This window comes from Poromitra crassiceps (assembly GCF_964638095.1).
Source record: "Poromitra crassiceps genome assembly, chromosome: 9".
Lineage (NCBI taxonomy): Eukaryota > Metazoa > Chordata > Actinopteri > Beryciformes > Melamphaidae > Poromitra > Poromitra crassiceps.
The window spans coordinates 56,472,298-56,493,990 of NC_139630.1; the positions used below are offsets into that span (position 1 = coordinate 56,472,298).

A 21,693-nucleotide genomic window follows, 5' to 3' on the forward strand; every position below is an offset into this window, starting at 1 on the left:
ATATAATAACATGTTCTACTATGTATGTATGTAGGCTATGCTCGCAGAGAAGCGTGTCAACATTTCACAGCCAGGTTTTAAACGGAGTTTTGTCCTTAAGTTACAACAGCATAGCAATTACCAGGGCTCGCGCTCCTGCTTCTCTCTGCAGCACTCGGCCTCTTGCTGTCCTCGAGTGGCGCAGGAGATTCTGTATCTGTACAAAGACATTTAAACATCTGTGTACAGTACTCGTTTATTTACAAATAAGTCGTCTGGAAGTGGGCCGTACCGAGCCAAAACACCAAAGCCCTTTGCACAAAATGAAGACTTTTAGGTTATGTCGCCCCCGTGTGGCCGAATATTTCCATGACACAAGGGTACAACCATAGAAATTGGATTGATAGAAAGCTAAGCCCCCGTTCAAATCTATATTTATTGAATGGTCATTGGCTGGCACACTAAGTTACAATACATTGGCATAATAGCATGATTGATAATTTTGTAAGTCAAGTCAGGTGACTCAGAAGGCAGGTGTGTTATTGTGGCAATGATATTTGGATGAACAGTCCAGTAGCAGTTGTGTTTCTAACTAATTCTAACTTCATATGTTTATGACAAAAAATGATCTCTGGATGCCATGTTAGGTCTACCAAAGGGAAAAAGTGTACTTTCTATCCATCCCGGTTCTGTGGGTAAAACACAACAGCAAAAGCCCCAGAGAAGAATAGATTCCAACACACACAGTATAAAAAAAGTTTTATTGGCAAATGCAAAATATCAAATTTTAAACATATGAAATCCTTACTGGTTAATTTAAGAGTAGATCTATACCCACATCATTTTCTAAAGACAAGCAGGCCGACGTTTCATTCAGAAGGTCAAGCACATTGGAATAAATGCATTCAAATGGAAAAAAAATCAAAGGAAGCAGTATGGCAGATTCAAGTCGGAATCGGTGGATTCAAGAAATCCACTGCTACACCAGGGAAAACCTAAATCATGTGCACAACATATTTACAGCTAGAACACAGCAGGGTTCCCACGGGACCTTTAGAACACAGCAGGGTTCCCACGGGACCTTTAGAACACAGCAGGGTTCCCACGGGACCTTGAAAACCTTGAAAGTTTGTGAATTTGAGAAATAAAAATAAAGCAATTAAAAGTTTTTTTTAAATAAACATGTGCCATTGAAAGTGCTTGAATTAAGGGTTTTTCCTGCATAGAGAATGACGAGGGGGCACCTCGTGACCTCAGTGAAATCTCCCTCTGCCTCCAGCTCGCCACAAGTGAAAAAGTATTTTCTAACACGCTTTGCAGTGGTGGATTTCTGTCATTTGCAATTGCACTGGTTTTATGGGTACGCAAAATCGCCTGTGCCGAGGGGTCGCCGCAGCTGGCCGTCTTATCGGCGCAGCTCGGCGTGCAGCACCTCGAAAATGTGACTCCGCGGCGTCAACGCGGACGTTGAGGTGACCAGCACGAGAGCTGTGATTGGCCGCTGCCTTGGGCCGCGCACACATATCCGCTGACGTAGTTGTTGTGAGGATTTAACAGTGGTTGTCCCTCATCTAGCAAAGCCTTCTGCAGGCTCAACGGAATGAGTTTTGAAATGGAGGGACAATAAAATGTCCCCCCCACCGACATGATTGCAAGTTCTTGGTAAACGACATGATAACAATGCACATAAGTGTACCACAATCGAGTATGCGGTCTCGCTGTCGCCGCTAGGCGCCAAGTCGAGGCTGCGCAGAACCCTGTCAGCGCCTTAACACAGCACAGTTGAGAAGATTTCACACATTCAACCCTCCCTCTTTTTTAATTGTCTGTGAGCTTCTGCTAGTTCTCATTATACAAATTCTCAGTGTTTGTAATGGTAATTAGCCTTGATTCAAGAATCCAAACTATGCAACTATGTTGTTGGGTTCTTGAATTTGGGGAATTGGGCCTGGAAAGTCCATGAATTTGATGGTGAAGGTGTGGGAACCCTGAAACAGAGATAGAAAATAAATACAATGCTTCTGATGGGAGTTGGTTGAGTTTTTGCTCCTGAAGGGCGGATAGCACCGTTGTGTTATGGTGGTGGTGGGTAAAGATAAAAAAAACGTGTAATAATAATAATAATAATAATAATACAAAATGCTGTTTTCAGGCACTGCTGGTCTGCTCAGTCTTGATGCTGCCAAAAGAAAGAGAAAGATGCAGAATGAGGAGCGTCACTCATTTCAGCTGGAGATTTACTGCAGGCATCACTCATTTCAGCTGGAGATTTACTGCAGGCGTCACTCATTTCAGCTGGACATTGACTGCAGGGCTTTAGACTCGTTATGGGAAATGATGTTCTGCGTTATGTGAGGTTTCTAATGACTAGCTCATTCAAACTGGACAAATGAAACTTTCACAGTCAAATTCTGAATTCAAATTGAATGGTGTTCGTAATAACAATACAGAAATGCAACTAGATGCTAACGGGTAGGGGGGTCAACTAAATACATTTTTGATCCAAATTATATAAGCTTTCAAAATCTCTAAACTTAATATAGAACAGAATCATAAGAACTACATCTGAATGCCTCTGAAGAGAAGTGAGCAAATATTAAACATGAAAATAATCTAGTTATTTTCTTGGCACCACATGGTGTACATCTGTAAAAGACTACGGTAAATACAATTTCACTTTTTAGACAAACACGGATAGAAACACTGTGTGTTGCTTTGTCTCACCTTTTTGAGTCAGTCTTCTCGGCGCTGCTGTCTTTTGCTTTCTCCTCCTCTTTAATCTCTGGAGCGAAGAGAAACAAAAACAGATTTGGACAGATTTCCATGTAATGTCACCAGCTGGAGAATAATCATCCAGCCATTATCTTTCCTCACTATGCCAGTTCAGAGTACATGATGTCATATGTCATTATGGGCAGAGTACCCACCGACTTTCTTCTCCTCTCCTTCCTTCTTGTCGTCCTCCACGCGGGGCCGTTTTGCTGCTGCCTTCTTGTGGTTGGCCACGTTCCTCCGGCCTCCCTCTCCCTCGTCCTCGGAGTCGGAGAACTCCTCGTCGCAGGCTATCCTCTTGTCCGAGGCTCGGACTGCAGCAGAGACAAGAGAACATCATACTTAAATACAGTAAGGTTAGGTCTTCAATGACAGCCAAGACAGATTACCTGGCACTGTCGATAGCAGGTTAGCATGAGGTTATTTGAGTCATTTGCATTTTTTTGAGCAGGGGGGGGGGGGGGGGATTTACACCTGTCACTGTTTTGGCTCAGGTTTTAAAGCTCATCTATCTTACGAGCCACTCTGGCAGCTAACCAACCATAGTTTGGCGCCGCGCTCCAAACGATTAAATAGTGCGAGTGCTCAGTCAATTTGGGGATTGATTTACTAGACAATGTGGCCGGTGGACAGAAGAGGCAGTTCCCTGACCTGGTCTAGATCACACACACACACAGACACACACACACACACACACACACACACACACACACACAAATATAGAATATTATTAAATGTATTATATATATATATATATATATATATATATATATATATATATATATATATATATATATATATATATATATATATATATATACACACACACACACACACACACACACACACACACACATGTGTGTGTGTGTGTGTATAATATGACTCTTTTGCTGATAGTTCCACTGTTGTCTCTGTAACTGACACAGATAGCCCTGGGATTCTGCACAAAATTATATAACAATGAAATGAGGGTAAATTAGGGTGGTTTATATGAAAAAAGGTTGAGAATCAGCGCTCTAAGTAAATGGAGGGGCCTCTTACTGGACATGCGCTTGTCAGGGTCCTCGGTGTCCTCGTCCACGGTGTCGTCTGGGATGGCGTCCTCTGGGACAGCCTGCATCTGCACTCCGGGGGCGTGAGGCAGCATCCGCAGGTTCTCAAAGAGGCGCTGCCTGAATGGTGAAACGCAATCAGATCAGCCGACATGAGAGTCACTATGGAACAGTGTACTTATTATCAGACACGGATATTCAAAAGGACACAGGAATATTTGTTGCATCTACTGACTCTGTGAAGCACTCTATAGTCTGGTCCTGTGACTCTGTGAAGCACTCTATAGTCTGGTCCTGATCTACTGACTCTGTGAAGCACTCTATAGTCTGGTCCTGATCTACTGACTCTGTGAAGTACTCTATAGTCTGGTCCTGATCTACTGACTCTGAAGCACTCTATAGTCTGGTCCTGATCTACTGACTCTGTGAAGCACTCTATAGTCTGGTCCTGTGACTCTGTGAAGTACTCTATAGTCTGGTCCTGTGACTCTGTGAAGCACTCTATAGTCTGGTCCTGATCTACTGACTCTGAAGCACTCTATAGTCTGGTCCTGATCTACTGACTCTGTGAAGCACTCTATAGTCTGGTCCTGTGACTCTGTGAAGTACTCTATAGTCTGGTCCTGTGACTCTGTGAAGCACTCTATAGTCTGGTCCTGTGACTCTGTGAAGTACTCTATAGTCTGGTCCTGATCTACTGACTCTGTGAAGTACTCTATAGTCTGGTCCTGATCTACTGACTATGTGAAGTACTCTATAGTCTGGTCCTGATCTACTGACTCTGTGAAGTACTCTATAGTCTGGTCCTGATCTACTGACTCTGTGAAGTACTCTATAGTCTGGTCCTGATCTACTGACTCTGTGAAGTACTCTATAGTCTGGTCCTGATCTACTGACTCTGTGAAGTACTCTATAGTCTGGTCCTGATCTACTGACTCTGTGAAGTACTCTATAGTCTGGTCCTGATCCACTGACTCTGTGAAGTACTCTATAGTCTGGTCCTGATCTACTGACTCTGTGAAGTACTCTATAGTCTGGTCCTGATCTACTGACTCTGTGAAGTACTCTATAGTCTGGTCCTGATCCACTGACTCTGTGAAGTACTCTATAGTCTGGTCCTGATCTACTGACTCTGTGAAGTACTCTATAGTCTGGTCCTGATCTACTGACTCTGTGAAGCACTCTAGAGTCTGGTCCTGATCTACTGACTCTGAAGCACTCTATAGTCTGGTCCTGTGGCCGTGGTTGAGCATAGAACGGCAAAAAAGCTTTCAGTAACAAACGTGAGTGGAACACATTCAAGAACTCAATACGGAAATTATATTATATATAGGAACTTACTGTCCGCAGTGGACAATTACAATTTTGAATGACATTTTGAAAGTTTCAACAGTTAACATTTCAATTAAGGTGGACCGAAAAAGAAAGACACTATTGAGTCTTGATGCTATCTCCATATCTCACGTTTTGCATAATCAGCAATACAAATGCTGTTGAAAATACTTACAAAGACCCATATTCTGCTCTATGCTATAAGGTTTTGTGTTCCATTTATTTTTGCGTGACTTTGAAACTTTGTGAAGACAACCTGCTAGAAAATGACGACACGTACTTGATCTTGTCCATGTACTCGTGTGTGTTCTGGTTGGTCATGTTGGAGGGGCTGATGTGCAGCTTGAAGTCAGGCCCAAAGTACTCAAAGTAGTCGTTGTAGGGCAGTTCTGGAATAGAAACATCAGTTGGGAAAAGTAAGCCAACTGTCCTGGCCAAAAGAGGAACGCGGCCGCTAAAAGATTTATACGCCGACGTTAAAACAAAGTGTCATTATCTGTCCTTTTGAATGAAGGAGGAGCGATAACACACCTGTTAATGTGATTTATAACACCAGCCGATCAATCACTGAGGGGACGATGCATTGAAAGGAGTGGGCTCAGTTAATGTCCTGAAATTCCATTAAGAGGAACTACTGGCCTTTTTCGACAGGCTGTGATTATGTCCCCTCTCTCTCTCTCACACACACACTCAGTGTGATTATGCTCTCTCTCTCTCTCACACACACTCAGTGTGATTATGCTCTCTCTCTCTCTCTCTCACACACACTCAGTGTGATTATGCTCTCTCTCTCTCTCTCTGTTACACACACTCAGTGTGATTATGCTCTCTCTCTCTCTCCATTACACACTCCGTGTGATAATGGTCTCTCTCTCTCTCTCTCTCACACACTCAGTGTGATAATGGTCTCTCTCTCTCTCTCTCACACACACTCAGTGTGATTATGCTCTCTCTCTCTCTCTCTCTCTCTCTCTCACACACTCAGTGTGATTATGCTCTCTCTCTCTCTCTCTCTCTCTCTCTCTCTCTCTCTCTCACACACTCAGTGTGATAATGGTCTCTCTCTCTCTCTCTCTCTCTCTCTCACACACTCAGTGTGATAATGGTCTCTCTCTCTCTCTGTTACACACACTCAGTGGCAGAGACGTTTTGCTGCGTCAGCTCCCTGCAGGGTAAGGTAAGTAACGCGCGCTGCCCCTTTCTAGACGTGAAGTCATAGAACATTCCTTCCCCTGGATCCTCCTGTCACCCAGGCTGGAGAGGCCAGAGGGAGGTAAGCCATCCAAAGTGCTGCGTATTTCCACTGCTCTGCCGGTTCCAAGCTGATGCTCGTTTCCCATACGTCTCTTTGCTGAATAAAAGCACATTTTATGACACAATAATAGGGTCAATTTGCATTTGTGCACCGCTTCTGCTTCTGTTAATAGAATGATCAGACCATGGATAATTGATTTCCTCAGAAGAATTTCTCGTGAAAAAAGTGATCACTTTAACACATTCACTGCCAACCGTTTTTTTTTTTTTTACTGTAGGTAGCTTCTGCCAAAGGTTTTTTTTGAGGATTCTGGCTCATCTTTCAACAGCCGAGGATTATTTTCTGCTAGGATTTTGTGGACACAAAATATCTCAAAAGAACTAATAGAATGTGTGCTTTCTCTGTCTAAAAGAGTTAGTTTGTAGAGTTAGTAGTTATGTATGCATTAGCAGTTGAATACAGCATGGTTTCAGAGATTTTTTGAGAGTTTTGAGATAAATGGATTTTTAGAACCACCTCACGTGCCTGTGATTATGGGTGCCCTTGGGCAAGCGTGTATACTGTATTGTGTGTGTGTTAGAGCAGGGCTACCCGGCCCGTCGGACTCGGAACCCGAACCCGACCCGACTTACGGGCCGGGTTCGGACAGAAACATTGAAGTCGCATTCGGGCTCGGGCCGGGCTCGGTCACGTAATGAGTCACTTGTTTTTGCCTTCAAATATATCTATCATCAGCTCCTGAGCTAATTTACTACGTTAATGAAAGCACTTGAAGGCATCGAATGAAACACGCCCAGACATGCACTCTGCTGCTCTGCCCGGAGTCAGCTGCGTGTCGGCTCACCGCCGAGACACCGTGCAGTACTTCTTTCAGCGATGTGGGATTGTGTGGGCAGTGCACGGCACGCACAAATTAGGCTGTTCGGTGCTTTGCTTTGTACATTACGTATTAATCATTGACTGCTTTGAATTACGAGGACTGATTTTGGTTTGGGATTATATAGGGCTGTTTATAGGCTGGACAGACTCATTGAATTATGCGCTCGCTGCGCTCCGAGGGGAAAAAAAAATCAGGGAGGGGGTTCGGGCCGGGCTCGGACAGATTATCAATTGACACCTGTCGGGCCGGGCCGGGCTCGGCTAATAATGTGACGGGCTCGGTCGGGTTCGGTAAGGAAAATTCAGCCCGAGCCCAGCTCTAGTGTGTGTGTGTGTGTGTGTGCGTGAGTGATTCGGTAGAACAGGCAGAACAGTCACTTTAACGATTTATTTTTGGCATCAGTGAGCCATCAGACATCTAAACAATATCGTTCTGAACATATAGTTCCTCCATAAGCACCCCCACCCCCCTCTCCTTCAAACTCCTCCCTCCGTAGGTGTGTCTCTGGTGGCTTTGCAGTGTTTGTCTCACAGGCGAGTTTCTGCTGCCTGCCTGTCTGTGCTGCTGCTGCTGGCGCAGTCTGGATTAGACTGTAAAATCGGGCTTGTTCGTTTCTGGGTTTTCGGTTGTGAGCTTTGATGAAGCTGCATGCGATTCTTTCTGCTGGTGTTTCAAAGTGTGTTGCACCCATAATCTATTATGCAAATTTGCAATGCCCCACCGCCAGCTCCGAGCGCGAAAGCGAAAGCGTTTTCGCCAATCCATTTTCATGAGAATGGCTTCCTCAAGCGGCTGTTTTTTCTTGGCTTTCTCTCGTCTGGAGAGCACTGTCGCCACTTAGTGGGTCGGTAAAATAGATTATACACATTCAATACCTCCAATATTTTAATAAGAGATGTAAAAGGGTTAGATCCACGTCCCACCGTCAAAAAAAAAAAAAAAAAAAATTTGGACGAGATATCTCGTCAACGGCAGTCAACGTTTTTTTTTTTTAAGACGAGATATCTCGTCAACGGCAGTGAACGTGTTAAGAATCATAAATTTTGAAGCATTTCAATACTTTCCAAACTTTTATATTATGCCTTAAAAATGGCTACAAAAAACCCTGTATTAATAGGTTTTATGATATCCAACCCTACCCATGAGCTTTGGAACCTGACACTAGATGCCATACACAGTAGTTGAAATAAAATGAAAGTCTACTAATTTACAACACGTGATACCTGATACAGGTAGGTTGGCAGACTTGTAGCTCAATAGGCAGAGCATGGCACTAACATCGCCGGGGGATTGGCTTCAATGTCCACTGGAGGCTACCATGATTAAAAAATACATCATAATACTGTAAGGCACTTTAGATAGGGGCATCCCACCACAACTGCCATAGTCAAATTAAACAGTTTCCTACAATATATTTCCCCACCCAGATTGTTTGCCCGGGGGCCACTTTCGTGAAATGATAGAAGGCCAGGGGCCAGTTAATAAACAAACAATATACATTTTTCTGTAGCGGATTGTAGGTTTTTGGGGTGTCAGCCGGAGTTTAGTCTGACAATGTTGTGCACACCAGATAGTTGCTTAGGTTAAGTACATACATAAGTGTCTGGGTAGCGAGCAGACGGCAGTATTTGACAATTTCCCAGCTAAATCATAGATTATTGAAAGATATTCCATATTCCAGACTGAAATGCTATAACAGAAGTGGAGTATTGGCCAGAATGACATGAACATTTGGACACTTATTCAGCGGGTATCTTGCATGTTGCGTTCAGGTGCACTGTAAAAAGAAAAAGAAAAAAAAGAATTGCAATTCCATCGCGGGCCACACAGGGGGCGCGGGCCGCACGTTGAGTATCACTGCTCTAGGCTATCGCTGCCTTGTTTAACCAGAAGTACGATCAGTTTAAATGTCCACCAATAGCATCATTCATATTAGCAGATATATTTGGATACTTGGAATCAGTGACAGACCGTCAGGGATCTCCGTGTCTAGAGCCACGGCGGTCTCGTAGGTCCAGCAGCGGGCCACATTGCGAATAGTGTAGCCTCCTCCACCCAGCATGAGCAGGGGCAGGTTGAAGGTCTTCATGTACTCCACACACTTGGCGTGGCCTGGTAAAGACACAGTTACAGAGTATCGAGTAAGACCTGTAGCATCGGTTGTTGCTAGCTAGCAATATTGCGCGCTCATTTCTAGCGCATTTAGCATTTATCCCACAAATCCATGTCAACGTGCAGGTGTCCGTACCGCGGATGGTGAGGTTGAAGCAGCCGAGACGGTCTCCTGAGAGCGAGTCTGCACCGCACTGAAGGACCACGGCACTGGGCTGGTACATCTCCATCACCTTGGCCATCACCTGTCGGGCCACAACGGACAGTTACAAGGAAGGAAGGGTGATTCTTTATTTCCCTTTAAAATCAGCCAAGAACAATTACTGATGAACAAGTGATCAGGTCGCGATGCATTCACAATAGGAAGACTTTAAATGGGGAAGCAGAAGCAACAACAAAACCAGCACAACCCGATGAAGGATTGTGACGACCCTCCCACTCTCCTGGCCCCATCTTGCAGGAGCTGGTGTCTCCTGGCCCCGTCTTGCAGGAGCTGGTGTTGGGGTGAACCTGGGCCCGTCTTGCAGGAGCTGGTGTCTCCTGGGCCCGTCTTGCAGGAGCTGGTGTTGGGGTGAACCTGGGCCCGTCTTGCAGGAGCTGGTGTTGGAGTGAACCTGGGCCCGTCTTGCAGGAGCTGGTGTCTCCTGGCCCCATCTTGCAGGAGCTGGTGTCTCCTGGCCCCATCTTGCAGGAGCTGGTGTCTCCTGGCCCCATCTTGCAGGAGCTGGTGTTGGAGTGAACCTGGGCCCGTCTTGCAGGAGCTGGTGTTGGGGTGAACCTGGGCCCGTCTTGCAGGAGCTGGTGTTGGAGTGAACCTGGGCCCGTCTTGCAGGAGCTGGTGTTGGAGTGAACCTGGCCCCATCTTGCAGGAGCTGGTGTCTCCTGGCCCCGTCTTGCAGGAGCTGGTGTTGGGGTGAACCTGGGCCCGTCTTGCAGGAGCTGGTGTTGGGGTGAACCTGGGCCCGTCTTGCAGGAGCTGGTGTTGGTGGTGAACCTCCCCGTCTTGCAGGAGCTGGTGTTGGTGGTGAACCTGGGCCCGTCTTGCAGGAGCTGGTGTTGGGGTGAACCTGGCCCCGTCTTGCAGGAGCTGGTGTTGGTGGTGAACCTCCCCGTCTTGCAGGAGCTGGTGTTGGTGGTGAACCTGGGCCCGTCTTGCAGGAGCTGGTGTTGGGGTGAACCTCCCCGTCTTGCAGGAGCTGGTGTTGGTGGTGAACCTCCCCGTCTTGCAGGAGCTGGTGTTGGTGGTGAACCTGGGCCCGTCTTGCAGGAGCTGGTGTTGGGGTGAACCTCCCCGTCTTGCAGGAGCTGGTGTTGGGGTGAACCTGGGCCCGTCTTGCAGGAGCTGGTGTTGGTGGTGAACCTGGGCCCGTCTTGCAGGAGCTGGTGTTGGGGTGAACCTCCCCGTCTTGCAGGAGCTGGTGTTGGGGTGAACCTGGGCCCGTCTTGCAGGAGCTGGTGTTGGGGTGAACCTGGGCCCGGTGCACTCATTGGACTTAAGAAGACCTTCAGACCATTCAGTCTTTCTCCATCCTCACTGATGCACATTTTGTTCTGTTCTTTTTTGTTTTATGTAGTTTGTGTTGTCTAGTTATTAATTATTGTTTGAACTTTTACTTTGGCATATGACTCCTCCTTTGTTGTTTCCTTGAGCCGGGCTCTAAATATATTTTTTAAATCAATTTGAGCATAATATTTGCCCTGCATGTGCTGCTTACCCATTTGATTGTTGTGCACTTTCAGGCTACAGTTTAAATGAACAAAGCTCATTTCCACCTGAATTCATCCCTGATGTAACAGAAGGGATTTGTACATCAGGTCCAGAGTATTTTGAAAATGACAATTACGCGACCAGGGCCGGTGGTATTTGGTTTCGGTAACATACAGTATGTAAAAAAAGACGCTGCTTCATAGTTACATCACAATAAAGTGCATCCAGACATCAGCCAACACAACAGCATAATACAACTGTGCAAGAAAGATTTGCCATTTTGATGGTTTCCAGCAGCACACTCACAGGCTTGAAGATCTGCGCGTAGGACTCATCGTCGATGCCGTCCCTCAGCGGGAAGTTCACCGCGTAATATTTGCCTTTTCCAGCTCCAATATCCTACGAACACAGAAGAGCATTGGAGAACATGAGGGATTATAACAGACCACACGGACAAATCACTCAATAATATCATCATAAATATACACTAAATGATTTTCAAATAAGAGTGTATTCATCACAGAGGTGTCGTCGTTAGTGAAAACTAAGTGTCGCAGCAGCTCAGCAAGCCAAAAACAACTGAAAGGAACAGCTCACCCTAAAATCCAAAATACATATTTTTCCTCTCACCTGTAGTGCTATTTATCCATCTATATCGTTTTGTGTTAGTTGCCTGAGTTTTGGAGATATCGGCCGCAGAGTTTCTGTCTTCTCTCCAATACAATGGAACTGGATGGCACTCGGCTTGTGGTGCTCAAAGTGCCAAAGAAATACATTTGATAAACTCAACAGCAATGTCTCTTTCCAGAAATCATGACCCCGTTACTCAAGATAATCCACAGACCTTGTTATGAGCAGTTTCATGGAGGAACTATTTTCTTTTGACCGAACTACACCTGCTAGCTGCTAGCTAGTTCCTACATGAGACTGCATAGTTGCAGCTAGGGCAGCAGCAGCTAGTGGTCAAAAGAAAATACTGTAATAGAGTTTTTCAAATGTATTTTTTGGGTGCTTCGAGCACCACAAGCCGAGTGCCATCCAGTTCCATTGTATTGAAGAGAAGGCAGGCATCGCTATGGCTGATATCTCCAAAACTCAGGTAACTATCCCAAAATGATATAGATGGATAAATAGCACTGCAGGTGAGAGGGAAAATATGTATTTTGGATTTTAGGGTGAGCTGTCCCTTTAACCCTTAATATTGTGTGTTACATTCTTATTGTTTCAATCCCACTTTTAGTGCGATTGAACGTGTAGCATGAAACTTGAATGGTCCAAGTCAGACTAAGCAAGTACATTAGATACGTGAGAATGAAGGAAGCCTCTCACCCTGAGGTCTCCAGTGCCCGGGAAATACTCCCCGTATTTATGGAAGGACACGGTCATCACCCTGTCTGTGGTGTAGAAAGCCTCCTCCACTCCGTCCCCGTGGTGGATGTCAATATCGATGTACAGCACCCTCTGGTGGTACCTGGGTATGAAGGACAAGACAACACACAGAGCTAGAACAAGCAGAAAGGCTGCACTGTTTGGTTGGATTAAAAAAAAAGAAGAAAAAAGTGCAGAACTCAAAAAACAACTTTTACAACAAGACACTGTGGGTCATAATCCTATGCCCAGTGCAAGGGCCAGCGTTATCTTTGCTAGTTTCTAGCACTCAAAATCTCCCCTTTTTTTACTTGGGTCAGTACATCAAACTGGACGTGTTTCAGAGACCAATAATAATCCGATAACTGGGAATAAATCAGATAAAGGCAACAATCTGATTGGCGCGCTGGGAACCCGCCTCAAAGTCGGTGAGTCTAACGCCCGGGCCAGACATCTCGCGTCTACCTAGTGCGTGTGCGCGCTGCTGTCTGTCTGCCAACTCTCTTCCTATGGAGTTTACCTTTTATTAAATTTGCTATAAACAATACAATGATGATTTTAACTGAAGATCGCTTGGGCTCACTTCATAATCGAGGCAGTATTGATTTGTGTGTGTGTGTGCGTGCGTGCGTGCGTGCGTGTGTGTGTGTGTGTGTGTGTGTGTGTGTGGGGAGGGGAGGAACGAAGCCACGTTGTAGCCTATGTACTGTATGTGGTTTTCAGAGGGCAGGAGAACTGTAGCTGTGAGCTCATCCTCCCGTCTCAAATCAAAACGAGCCTTGATTGGCTGTGGCTGCCCCTGTAAAATAAATAAATAGCCTATAGCCTATGGAAATCAGTGGTTATCAATTCAAGTCGCAGGCGAAAACTCGCAAAAATCGAACCAGTCGAAAAAAGATATGCCGCAAATTCGCCCAGAGAAACAAAAACGGAAGTGTTGTTATATTTTATTATGTCTGCTTTGAAAATGTAGTTAATAGTGCTTGTATGATATGATTATGAACAGCAAAAGATTATTTTAAGGTCTATTTTTGTAGAGACACGCGCACGGTAAGCAGAAAAAATAGGCGTCGCTTCTATTCTCTAGATGACGCGCGGCTCACGCCTCGCAAGACACGCGCCTGAAATGCGCGTCTCATGCCGGTGGTGTGGCTGCTGTAACCTGTTAACATGGGCGCCGAAATGAAAATCAACAGGTAACGCCACGCAGACGCACAGCAGACGCACAGCAGACGCAAGATGTGTGGCCCAGCCGCGAGTGTGTCGACATTGAGATTGGGCCGAACTGAATAAAAAGGACGATTCAGCAAAAAGCTAGGTGTGTTTATTAATCCGATCAAGCATAATGGGACTATGCTGTTTACATGACCTCCATAAATCAGATAACAATGGGTTTATTAAACACACTTACTGTCTCTGCACTGAGCAGCAGGAGCCCAAACCGGACTGGCATATTTCACACAGCGTCATTTCAGTGTGTGTGAAATGGAAATGCTGTCAGGTTTTTGACCGGCAGGTTTCTTAAACAGGAAGTGAAACTCACTTGAGCAGCTCCAAGATGGCCAGGACGATGTCATTCACGTAGCAGAAGCCAGAGGCCTCGGACTTCTTGGCGTGGTGGAGTCCTCCGGCCCAGTTCACCGCGATGTCAGTCTGCTGTCGGTTCAGCTTCACTGAACCCGCTGTGCAAAGAGATACGTGTTTCAGTTACAAGTCCACAGGTTGAAATTAGGGCTGTCAATCGATTAAAATATTTAATCGCATGATTGTCCATAGTTAATCACGATTAATCGCACAATTTTTTATCTGTTCTAAATCTACCTTAAACCGAGGTACCTTAAACATGGGAGCTTTGTGCAAAGATGCACTGTTGTATTAATATGGGTAGTAGCTATTATCATTAGTATGGGTAAGTATTTGGCCATTGGTATACTGTATTGTTATTATTGCTACTAGTTACTGGGAATACACATCTCTCAGGATGCTCTGTGTGCAATTAACCTGCTATCCAGGAGCAGCTGTGTGCCAGCTCTCTCTCCCCCTCTCGCTTTCTCTCTCGGTCTCTCTCTCCCGCTCTCCGTTGGTCTCTCTCTGACTCTGGTCTGATCGCCCTCCCATCTTTCTCACGGTCTGTCTGTCTCGCTCGCTTTCTCTGCCCCTCTCTCTAGTCTCCTGACGCCCCCCCCCCGCTCTCCATCTGTGTGTGTCTCTCTCACCCTGCAACGGTCTGATCGCGCTGACGTGACTCTCTCTTTCTCTCCCTCACCCAAAATGAGGGACATCTTCTCAATTTTAAGCTGAACTTGCCACTATAACAATTTTCTTCCTCCTTTTCTGCTCACGGAGGTTTCTTTCTGCTTGCTATCAACGTTACTGCTTCCTGATTTCCCAAACTACAGGTCGGACGAAGGCTCAAACATCACAGAAAGTGCATGCGCTAATTGCGCGTTAAAAAAAATAGTGGCGTTAAAAGGAATTTGCGTTAACGCGTTATTATCGCGTTAACTTTGACAGCCCTAGTTTAGATACAAATACAAACAAGCGCTACAGCTTGCACAAACACCCACGGTCTGCTCCATGCATCACTGCTGAAGCCAAACTCCTAAATCCTAAGGTACCAAACACAGCTGGCTGGGCTCTTCAGTGAAGGTACCAAACACAGCTGGCTGGGCTCTTTAGTGATGTGGGATTTGTCAACAGGCTGTAACTATGCTGTGAATGATGTTACACCCACTTATTGGGATTTTACGGGCAGTGACCCCTCCCCCCCCCCCCCCCCCCCCGCCCCCCAGCAAATGAGCCTTGCATCAAAATGACATATTCGCTACTGGGGAAATGTGGCACTCTTACAGAAGGTTTAATAGCACAAAATCAATATTTTGTATTTGAATATAATGTATTTTAGTGAGATTTTTGTGCAATTACATGTTATCAACCTAAATCACAGATTTAGATTAGATTTAGATTAATCCCTACTAGGTGATGGGCAAAGAAGATGACGGGTAGGTAAATCACTTATCTCCTTCACATTTTGGCCTGAAATCTCCACTTTCAGAGGGGGATGTATTTCATCTTTGTGCTGACAAGGGAGGTGCCACTCCTCCATCCTGCCGTGTTACACATTTTCCTTTCACTTACCAGCAGAGCCCCCGGCGGACAGCTGGCAGAACTCAAACAAGCCATCGAACACGGGGCAGTCCTCTCCCACGTTGACTGCAAGGGAGAGCATTGGCACATTAACGCATGTAAATCAACAAGAAATCATTCAATTACTGATGTGAGCACATCAACAAAACAGGAAGAGCTTTACCGTAGCACAGCTAATTAAGCAATTTTACTGTGTGTGTGTGTGTGTGTGTGTGTCTGTGGTGTAATTAGGGATGGGGCCGATCCGATCCAATATCGGTATCGGGTGCCGATATGGCACTAATTCACGGATCGGATCGGAATTGAAAAAAAAAAAAAAAAAAAAAAAATTCCAGCGCACAGCTGGCCGTAATTTGTATAATAATGTATAATAGTATCCTTCTTTGCCTTGTATATTTTCTTAATTTTGTCTGCTTTTTGCAAGGTATATTTAAAAAAAAAACTTTAATTGGCCAAATCTTTGCCTATACTGTATATTCAAGAAAAATATTGGTATCGGCATAATATCGGTATCGGCACATATCCAAATTCAGGTATCGGAATCGGATCGGAAGTGAAAAAAGTGGATCGGTGCATCCCTAGGTGTAATGTTGTAAAATTGCTTGACTTTTCCATAACTTTCCATGACTATAGGCTGAAATATACTTCTGCATGCACCTCGACTTGGAGCCTTTTCGGCGGCAGCTGGTCCTGTACACTCGAACGTCAGCGTGACGAGGGGTCGCAGGGGAGTCCCCAGCAACATGAGTTATAAGATTTCACTAGGATTTCCATGACTAGAAGTTAGTCCAAGGAGAGACTGTTGTGCATATACGTGGCGATGTTCGCGTCAGCTGCGTCAAGTCACATTTTCGAGGAGCTGCACGCAAGCTGCCTCGGCCGGCTCGCCGACCGCGGCGGAAGTATATCAAGGCCTTTAGTCTAAGCACTTCCATGACCTAAAACGTATTCCTTTCCTTCTTGGTTTGTTGATGTTATTTTTCAGCTGAGACAACTTCTAAGAATCTGCATTGCAAAATTAATTAATAATTAATTAATTAATTACCAGGTAATTACCGGGTAAATACCTGGTAGTTATCAGGTAAATAAATATCTGGTAAATACCTGGAAATTATTGGGTAAATACCTGGTAATTACTGGGTAAATATCTGAGTTATTACCAACCTAACACGTTCACAACTACACGACTTGATGGGTAATAGTGGAGGTTTATAATCTATAATTACCAGGTAATTACCGGGTAAGACAAACTGTAAAATACATTCTGGCATATTCCCTGATTTCCCAAGAAAATGTATCAAATTCCTAGACTTTCTCCATCTGGAATAAATACCACTCTCAATATTCCTACGATTTCCTGACAGGAAGCCTGTGTGAGGAAGCCATGTGGCCAGTAAGCCGGTAAGCACAGATCACTTACACCGCTGCATTTGCTTGCTGAACTCGGACATGTTGTCTGGCCGTATGGATCGGAGGAACTTGATGTAATCGTCGCTGTGGTATTTCGTCATCTCCTCTGCTGTGGCTTTGTGTGGTCTCTGCAAAGTGAACCCAGGGCAGTTTGATTGAAAGCGAGCGGACAAAAGGTAATACGTTTAATTTAAATCTCGTGTCATGTAACTCATGTTAAAGAAATGAGAGTGTTAGAAACGTACATATATTTCCATTTTCCTGTAAAGTCCATAGTTCAGGAGTAGGTTGTGAGTCATGCGGATACGATGCGGTTTCATGGGATGCCCTTGTCCATAGTAATAATTTCCTATGTCACCTGCAAAAGGATTATAAGAGGTTAAACAGCACATTGACAACGACATACTTGAAAGCTGCAGAAATACAGACCATCAAGAGTAGGAACCGAACACTAGGGTAGTCTTAATCTATTAGGTTATGGCAATAATGAAATAGCCCATCTATCTATCTACTATCTCCATAAAAGGAGCAAGTGGGCAATCACTGTCTGTCTGTTTCAATTTTTGTCCTACTGATGATGTTATAGGTGATGTCATAAGACCAAAAATCATCATATGACATCACTGATGATGTCATAGACATTGTGATGTCATCAGTAATGATAGACATTGTGACATTATTGTGATGTCATCAGTGAGTGATGTTATCAGTGATGCAAAGTTGAGCAATTGCGCGCTGCGCATGGCAATATTGCAGGCGAGCTGCAGGGCGGGCGAGCCCGTGCAGTGCAGTGGGCGAGCCTAGGAATCGAGTGCGTGAGATGCCTAGCTAATGTGTGCCACTGTGTGCTATTTGTGTGTGTCAGATGGCCATGTTGCCGCCATACAAAGAAACACTGACTTCCAGGACTTCATGTGAATAAACAAGGAGAGTAGAGTAATTCACAAGAAGAAGAATTTGCAGAAGCCTGTGTTGTTTCTACAATTTTTAAATGTTTGGTCAATATTTGTGCACATGAATAAATCTCTCCCAAAAGCTAAAAACAGGAAAGCCAGGACATCCCAGGTGACACTTTGGGTTTCTGGGTCAGACTCAGGGGGACTTAACCTCCTGTGAAATGTTCCTCGTCTGGGTTCAGAGAAGCATAACGTAAACATAGAATTGAGGCCAGACTACAATGTGAATGAAATAGCTGCAAATGACACTTTATAGCCTAAATATACGTTTTGAGTATGGTGATTTCTGTGGAAACTATTCCCTGAGCTGTCCAAGTCGATAGGAATAACATGGGAATTAAGTAACTAACGCTATGTCTATGTGTTGAAGTGCAATTCACGTTAATGATGGTCAGTCTGGTCCAACTGTTGTGGTTTTGTACACCTAAGTTCATTCACACATATAGATCATCTCATGCACCATTTTAGTTGATGTTACGTTATATTTTTCCATTCTAACTGGCACTTTAATGTTACAAGGTAACGTAACGTACATAACGTTAACAGGCAGGGTGCCCGTTATTTATTTTAACGAACACCAGGCAGGCCACGCAAACGGCGCTAGCAAGTGGCACATTAGCTATAAGCTAGCTTGTGTCAATAGCTAATAGCCGTGCACAGCAGTAACGTTACTACGTAGCTAAGCGGCTAGCGTTAGCCTGCCAGATGTCCTCATTCAGACCATGGATTTACCACCAATCTCCCATACCGTCGTAGTAGTAGCAGACCTTCTTCTTCGTCCCGCCTGCAGTCGTGTAAGCCATGTTGACAGTAGGCTACTTTCTAAATGATTAGTGAGCTTGTGGTCGTGATGAAGAAGAGGATGCACCAGAGACGAAGAATAAAAACGATGGTGCGTCTTGTTGAATTGGAGAGAAGGGTCTAGCTCCGGCCGGGGCCAGTACAGACCACGCCCTACAGAGCACGCCCCCTAAGTACAGAGCACGCCCTACAGAGCACGCCCCCTAAGTACAGAGCACGCCCCCTAAGTACAGAGCACGCCCATATGTTGCTTGACCTCCAAAAAGCCTTGGCTTTTAAGTCAACTTGAAACCTTAGGGGCTAACAGCTCCACTCTCAATTGGTTCATGTCCTACCTTTAACAAGTGGTTGAGGTAAATGGTGTCCTGTCTGATGCCAAACCCAGAGCCGTAGGCTATAGACAGTTTTAACTTGACAACAATAACAACCGTCACAACCCACCTGAATATCCGGTTTACCTCCTGTATACATAGCTGAGCGCAGGCTGATATTCGGCTCATATTAAATGTTAACGTTAGGCCGTGTCTCCGACAGACACATTAACAAGGTAGCCTATTTCGGTCTTTATGTCTTGTAGTAGTTAGTAGTAGTAGTTGTTGTTGTTGTTGTTGATAGTTGCCATAACAACCACCCCTGTCGGAAAGACGTGCACACGCTGGGCAGGAAGCGTTGTTGTCCCGGAGGCGATATTTCTTTTCGGATGATGGCGAAGGCTATGCGAAGGCATAACCCGCCCCTCTCTGCCTCTGATTGGCCTAGCGTCAAACTTCCATCCAAACACATTCGCTTGGCTATCCTGCATTACATCTCTGTTACAGTCTGTGGTCAGACCGTCAGACTCAGTGGGTCAGACAGACATACAGCAGTTACGCTTGCTAGCCTGCATGAAAGACACCAGTGTGTTTATGTTTTTAAAGTCATATCTATGGTTTATAACGCTGCCACTAATCAGAGGCAGAGAGGGCCAGGGGTGGGTTATGCCTTCGCCATCATCCGAAAAAAAATATCGCTTCCGGTAAGCTAGCTAGCTAGTTAGCTGCTGGTTGGTTGGCTAGCTAGCGAATGTTAGCCGTTAGCTAACGTTCGTTAACTAGACAAACAGACATGCAGAGCTCCAAAAACAGAGCAATTCGTGATTTTGTTACTGTAGTTTCTGCAGAGTAACGTCCATGTACCTTTATGGATTGCACGGGGTTGTTATTGCAAAGGGATCTGACGGATAGTGCAAACAGTCAGCAGCTATGATAGCACAGTCGTGGGGAGGAAGTCCATATATGGTCCATCCGGTCATGGTGCACAGGACATTACGTCATCACAGGATAACGTGATTGGCTGGCGCAGGTTCAAATCTGAGCCAGCCAATCACGTTGTCCTGCGCTGTTTGCACCGTGTATAAAAGGCGAGGGGAGAGGGGGAGAGCAGCAGTTGCCCCCCACGCACCCACCCTCATAGACACACAAGCACATGTATCATTGAGCTCTGTTGGCTTTTTCCATGTCTATTTTATTCTGTTTTTAATTATTTCTTTCTTATTTGATTCTTTTTTATTTATTTCTTAAAAAAAAAAAAAAAAAAAAAAAAAAAAAATGCTGCCATGATACCAGTCGGCTCCTCCCCCGATCTCCGCCCCCTATGGCTCCTCCCACAGCTCCATATCCCCTGGCTCCACATCCATCCAGTTGTCTATGGATAGAAAAGGGCACAAGCCCTGAGCTATCATCAAGATCAAGAACTAACGAACGAACGAACGACGAGAGGACCAGAGGAGAGGAGAGGAGAGGAGAGGAGAGGAGAGGAGAGGAGAGGAGAGGAGAGGAGAGGAGAGGGGGCGGGCCGGCGGGGGGAACCAGAGGAGAGGGGGAGAGAAGAGGAGGGGAGAGGAGAGGGGGGGGGAGGAGAGGAGAGGGGGAGAGGAGGAGAGGAGGGGAGGGGGAGAGGGGGGAGGAGGAGAGGAGGGGAGGGAGGGAGCAGGCAAGGGCCTTAGACCCAAATAATAATCTGTTAACAAACTTTTTTCAGTCAGCTCCGAAAGCTGCAGCGTTGATATGAACTACTCCACTACTTCAGCAGCCGTAGCGAGGGTCTGACCACGTGACCCGTGAGTGATAATGACAGAAGAGCCGTTGCATAATTGCAGTGCTGATCCACTTATTACTCAGTCATAACCTGGTCATAACCTATAACATATTCCTCACTCCTCATGAACGCAGTATGCCTACTCTTATTGTGATGGCCCACTGGCAGATGCAGACATAAATACAATGTTTTTCAAAATGTACACATTCACTGGGCAAAGTAACAAAACTACTTCAACTTTGTAAAACATGCCATATTTTTTCACTTATATTTTATTCCAATTTTCAGTTCAACAGAAGACAAACTGCCAAACAAACAGAACATAAAAGAAAAACACATTGCCAGCCATAATCATATATCATATTCAACCTTCAGAGGACACTTGTATAATCCCTTGTGTTGTAAACCCTTAGTAAACAGTAAGTCATAATAATGTCCCATTATATGCATAAAGTGATATCCACTTACCGTAAATCATGTATATTATGTATACAGTGAGTGATAAGTGATATATATTTATATATATATATATATATATACCGTATATTTATACTGTAGGCCTATATATATAGAGAGAGAGAGAGTGAGAGAGAGCTAATGCACTGAGGAGAAACGCTTGTTGCCATCTGACAGCTGTGCTGGGAGCCAAGTCGGAGAAGTAAAAAATCATATTGCTTGTCTTGTCATTCTTATTTAATCCTAAACTTATAGCTTCAATAGAATGAAAGGCATGAGTCCAGATATTGACTTGTTGGTCTTGTACAATCACACAACACTAGATGTCAGCATCTGCTGTCTTTCTTTGAATCCACCACAAGTGAAATCATTGAGTGTCCAAGCAGTCG

At 45.0% G+C, this 21,693-nt stretch overlaps 1 protein-coding gene across 3 annotated transcripts; it reads right to left on the reverse strand.

The window, feature by feature from the left end:
* Window positions 1–721: 721 nt before the first annotated feature.
* On the reverse strand, window positions 722–18,873 carry LOC310782669 (histone deacetylase 2). Of its 3 annotated transcripts, XR_014553039.1 has the most exons (15): window positions 18,720–18,873; window positions 17,261–17,373; window positions 17,026–17,143; window positions 15,597–15,671; window positions 14,002–14,140; window positions 12,420–12,561; window positions 11,397–11,489; window positions 9,519–9,627; window positions 9,242–9,382; window positions 5,416–5,524; window positions 3,793–3,923; window positions 2,907–3,065; window positions 2,704–2,761; window positions 1,061–2,158; window positions 722–1,030 (listed from the first exon to the last, which is right to left on the reverse strand). XR_014553039.1 is itself a non-coding variant. In XM_083643383.1 (14 exons), exons 2-14 carry the CDS (start codon window positions 17,333–17,335, stop codon window positions 2,128–2,130), a joined length of 1,380 nt encoding a protein of 459 aa, XP_083499509.1. In that variant the 5' UTR covers window positions 17,336–17,373; window positions 18,739–18,873; the 3' UTR covers window positions 722–2,127. The 3 variants fall into 3 exon arrangements, 2 of the variants coding, with proteins under 2 accessions (XP_083499509.1, XP_083499508.1); XM_083643383.1 differs by having other exon boundaries at window positions 722–2,158; window positions 18,739–18,873; XM_083643382.1 differs by having other exon boundaries at window positions 722–2,158.
* Between the last annotated feature and the right edge of the window lie 2,820 nt (window positions 18,874–21,693).

What these genes read in the sequence shown, in the direction of transcription:
- LOC310782669 (XM_083643382.1), bottom strand. Translation starts at nt 18,774, where the DNA reads ATGGCTTACACGACTGCAGGCGGGACGAAGAAGAAGGTCTGCTACTAC. An exon ending in CTTCAACCTCACCATCCGCG is followed by an intron (nt 9,383 to 9,518) that starts GTACGGACACCT and finishes TGTCTTTACCAG; the next exon opens with GCCACGCCAAGTGTGTGGAG. An exon ending in CCCTGACAAGCGCATGTCCA is followed by an intron (nt 3,066 to 3,792) that starts GTAAGAGGCCCC and finishes TCTCTGCTGCAG; the next exon opens with TCCGAGCCTCGGACAAGAGG.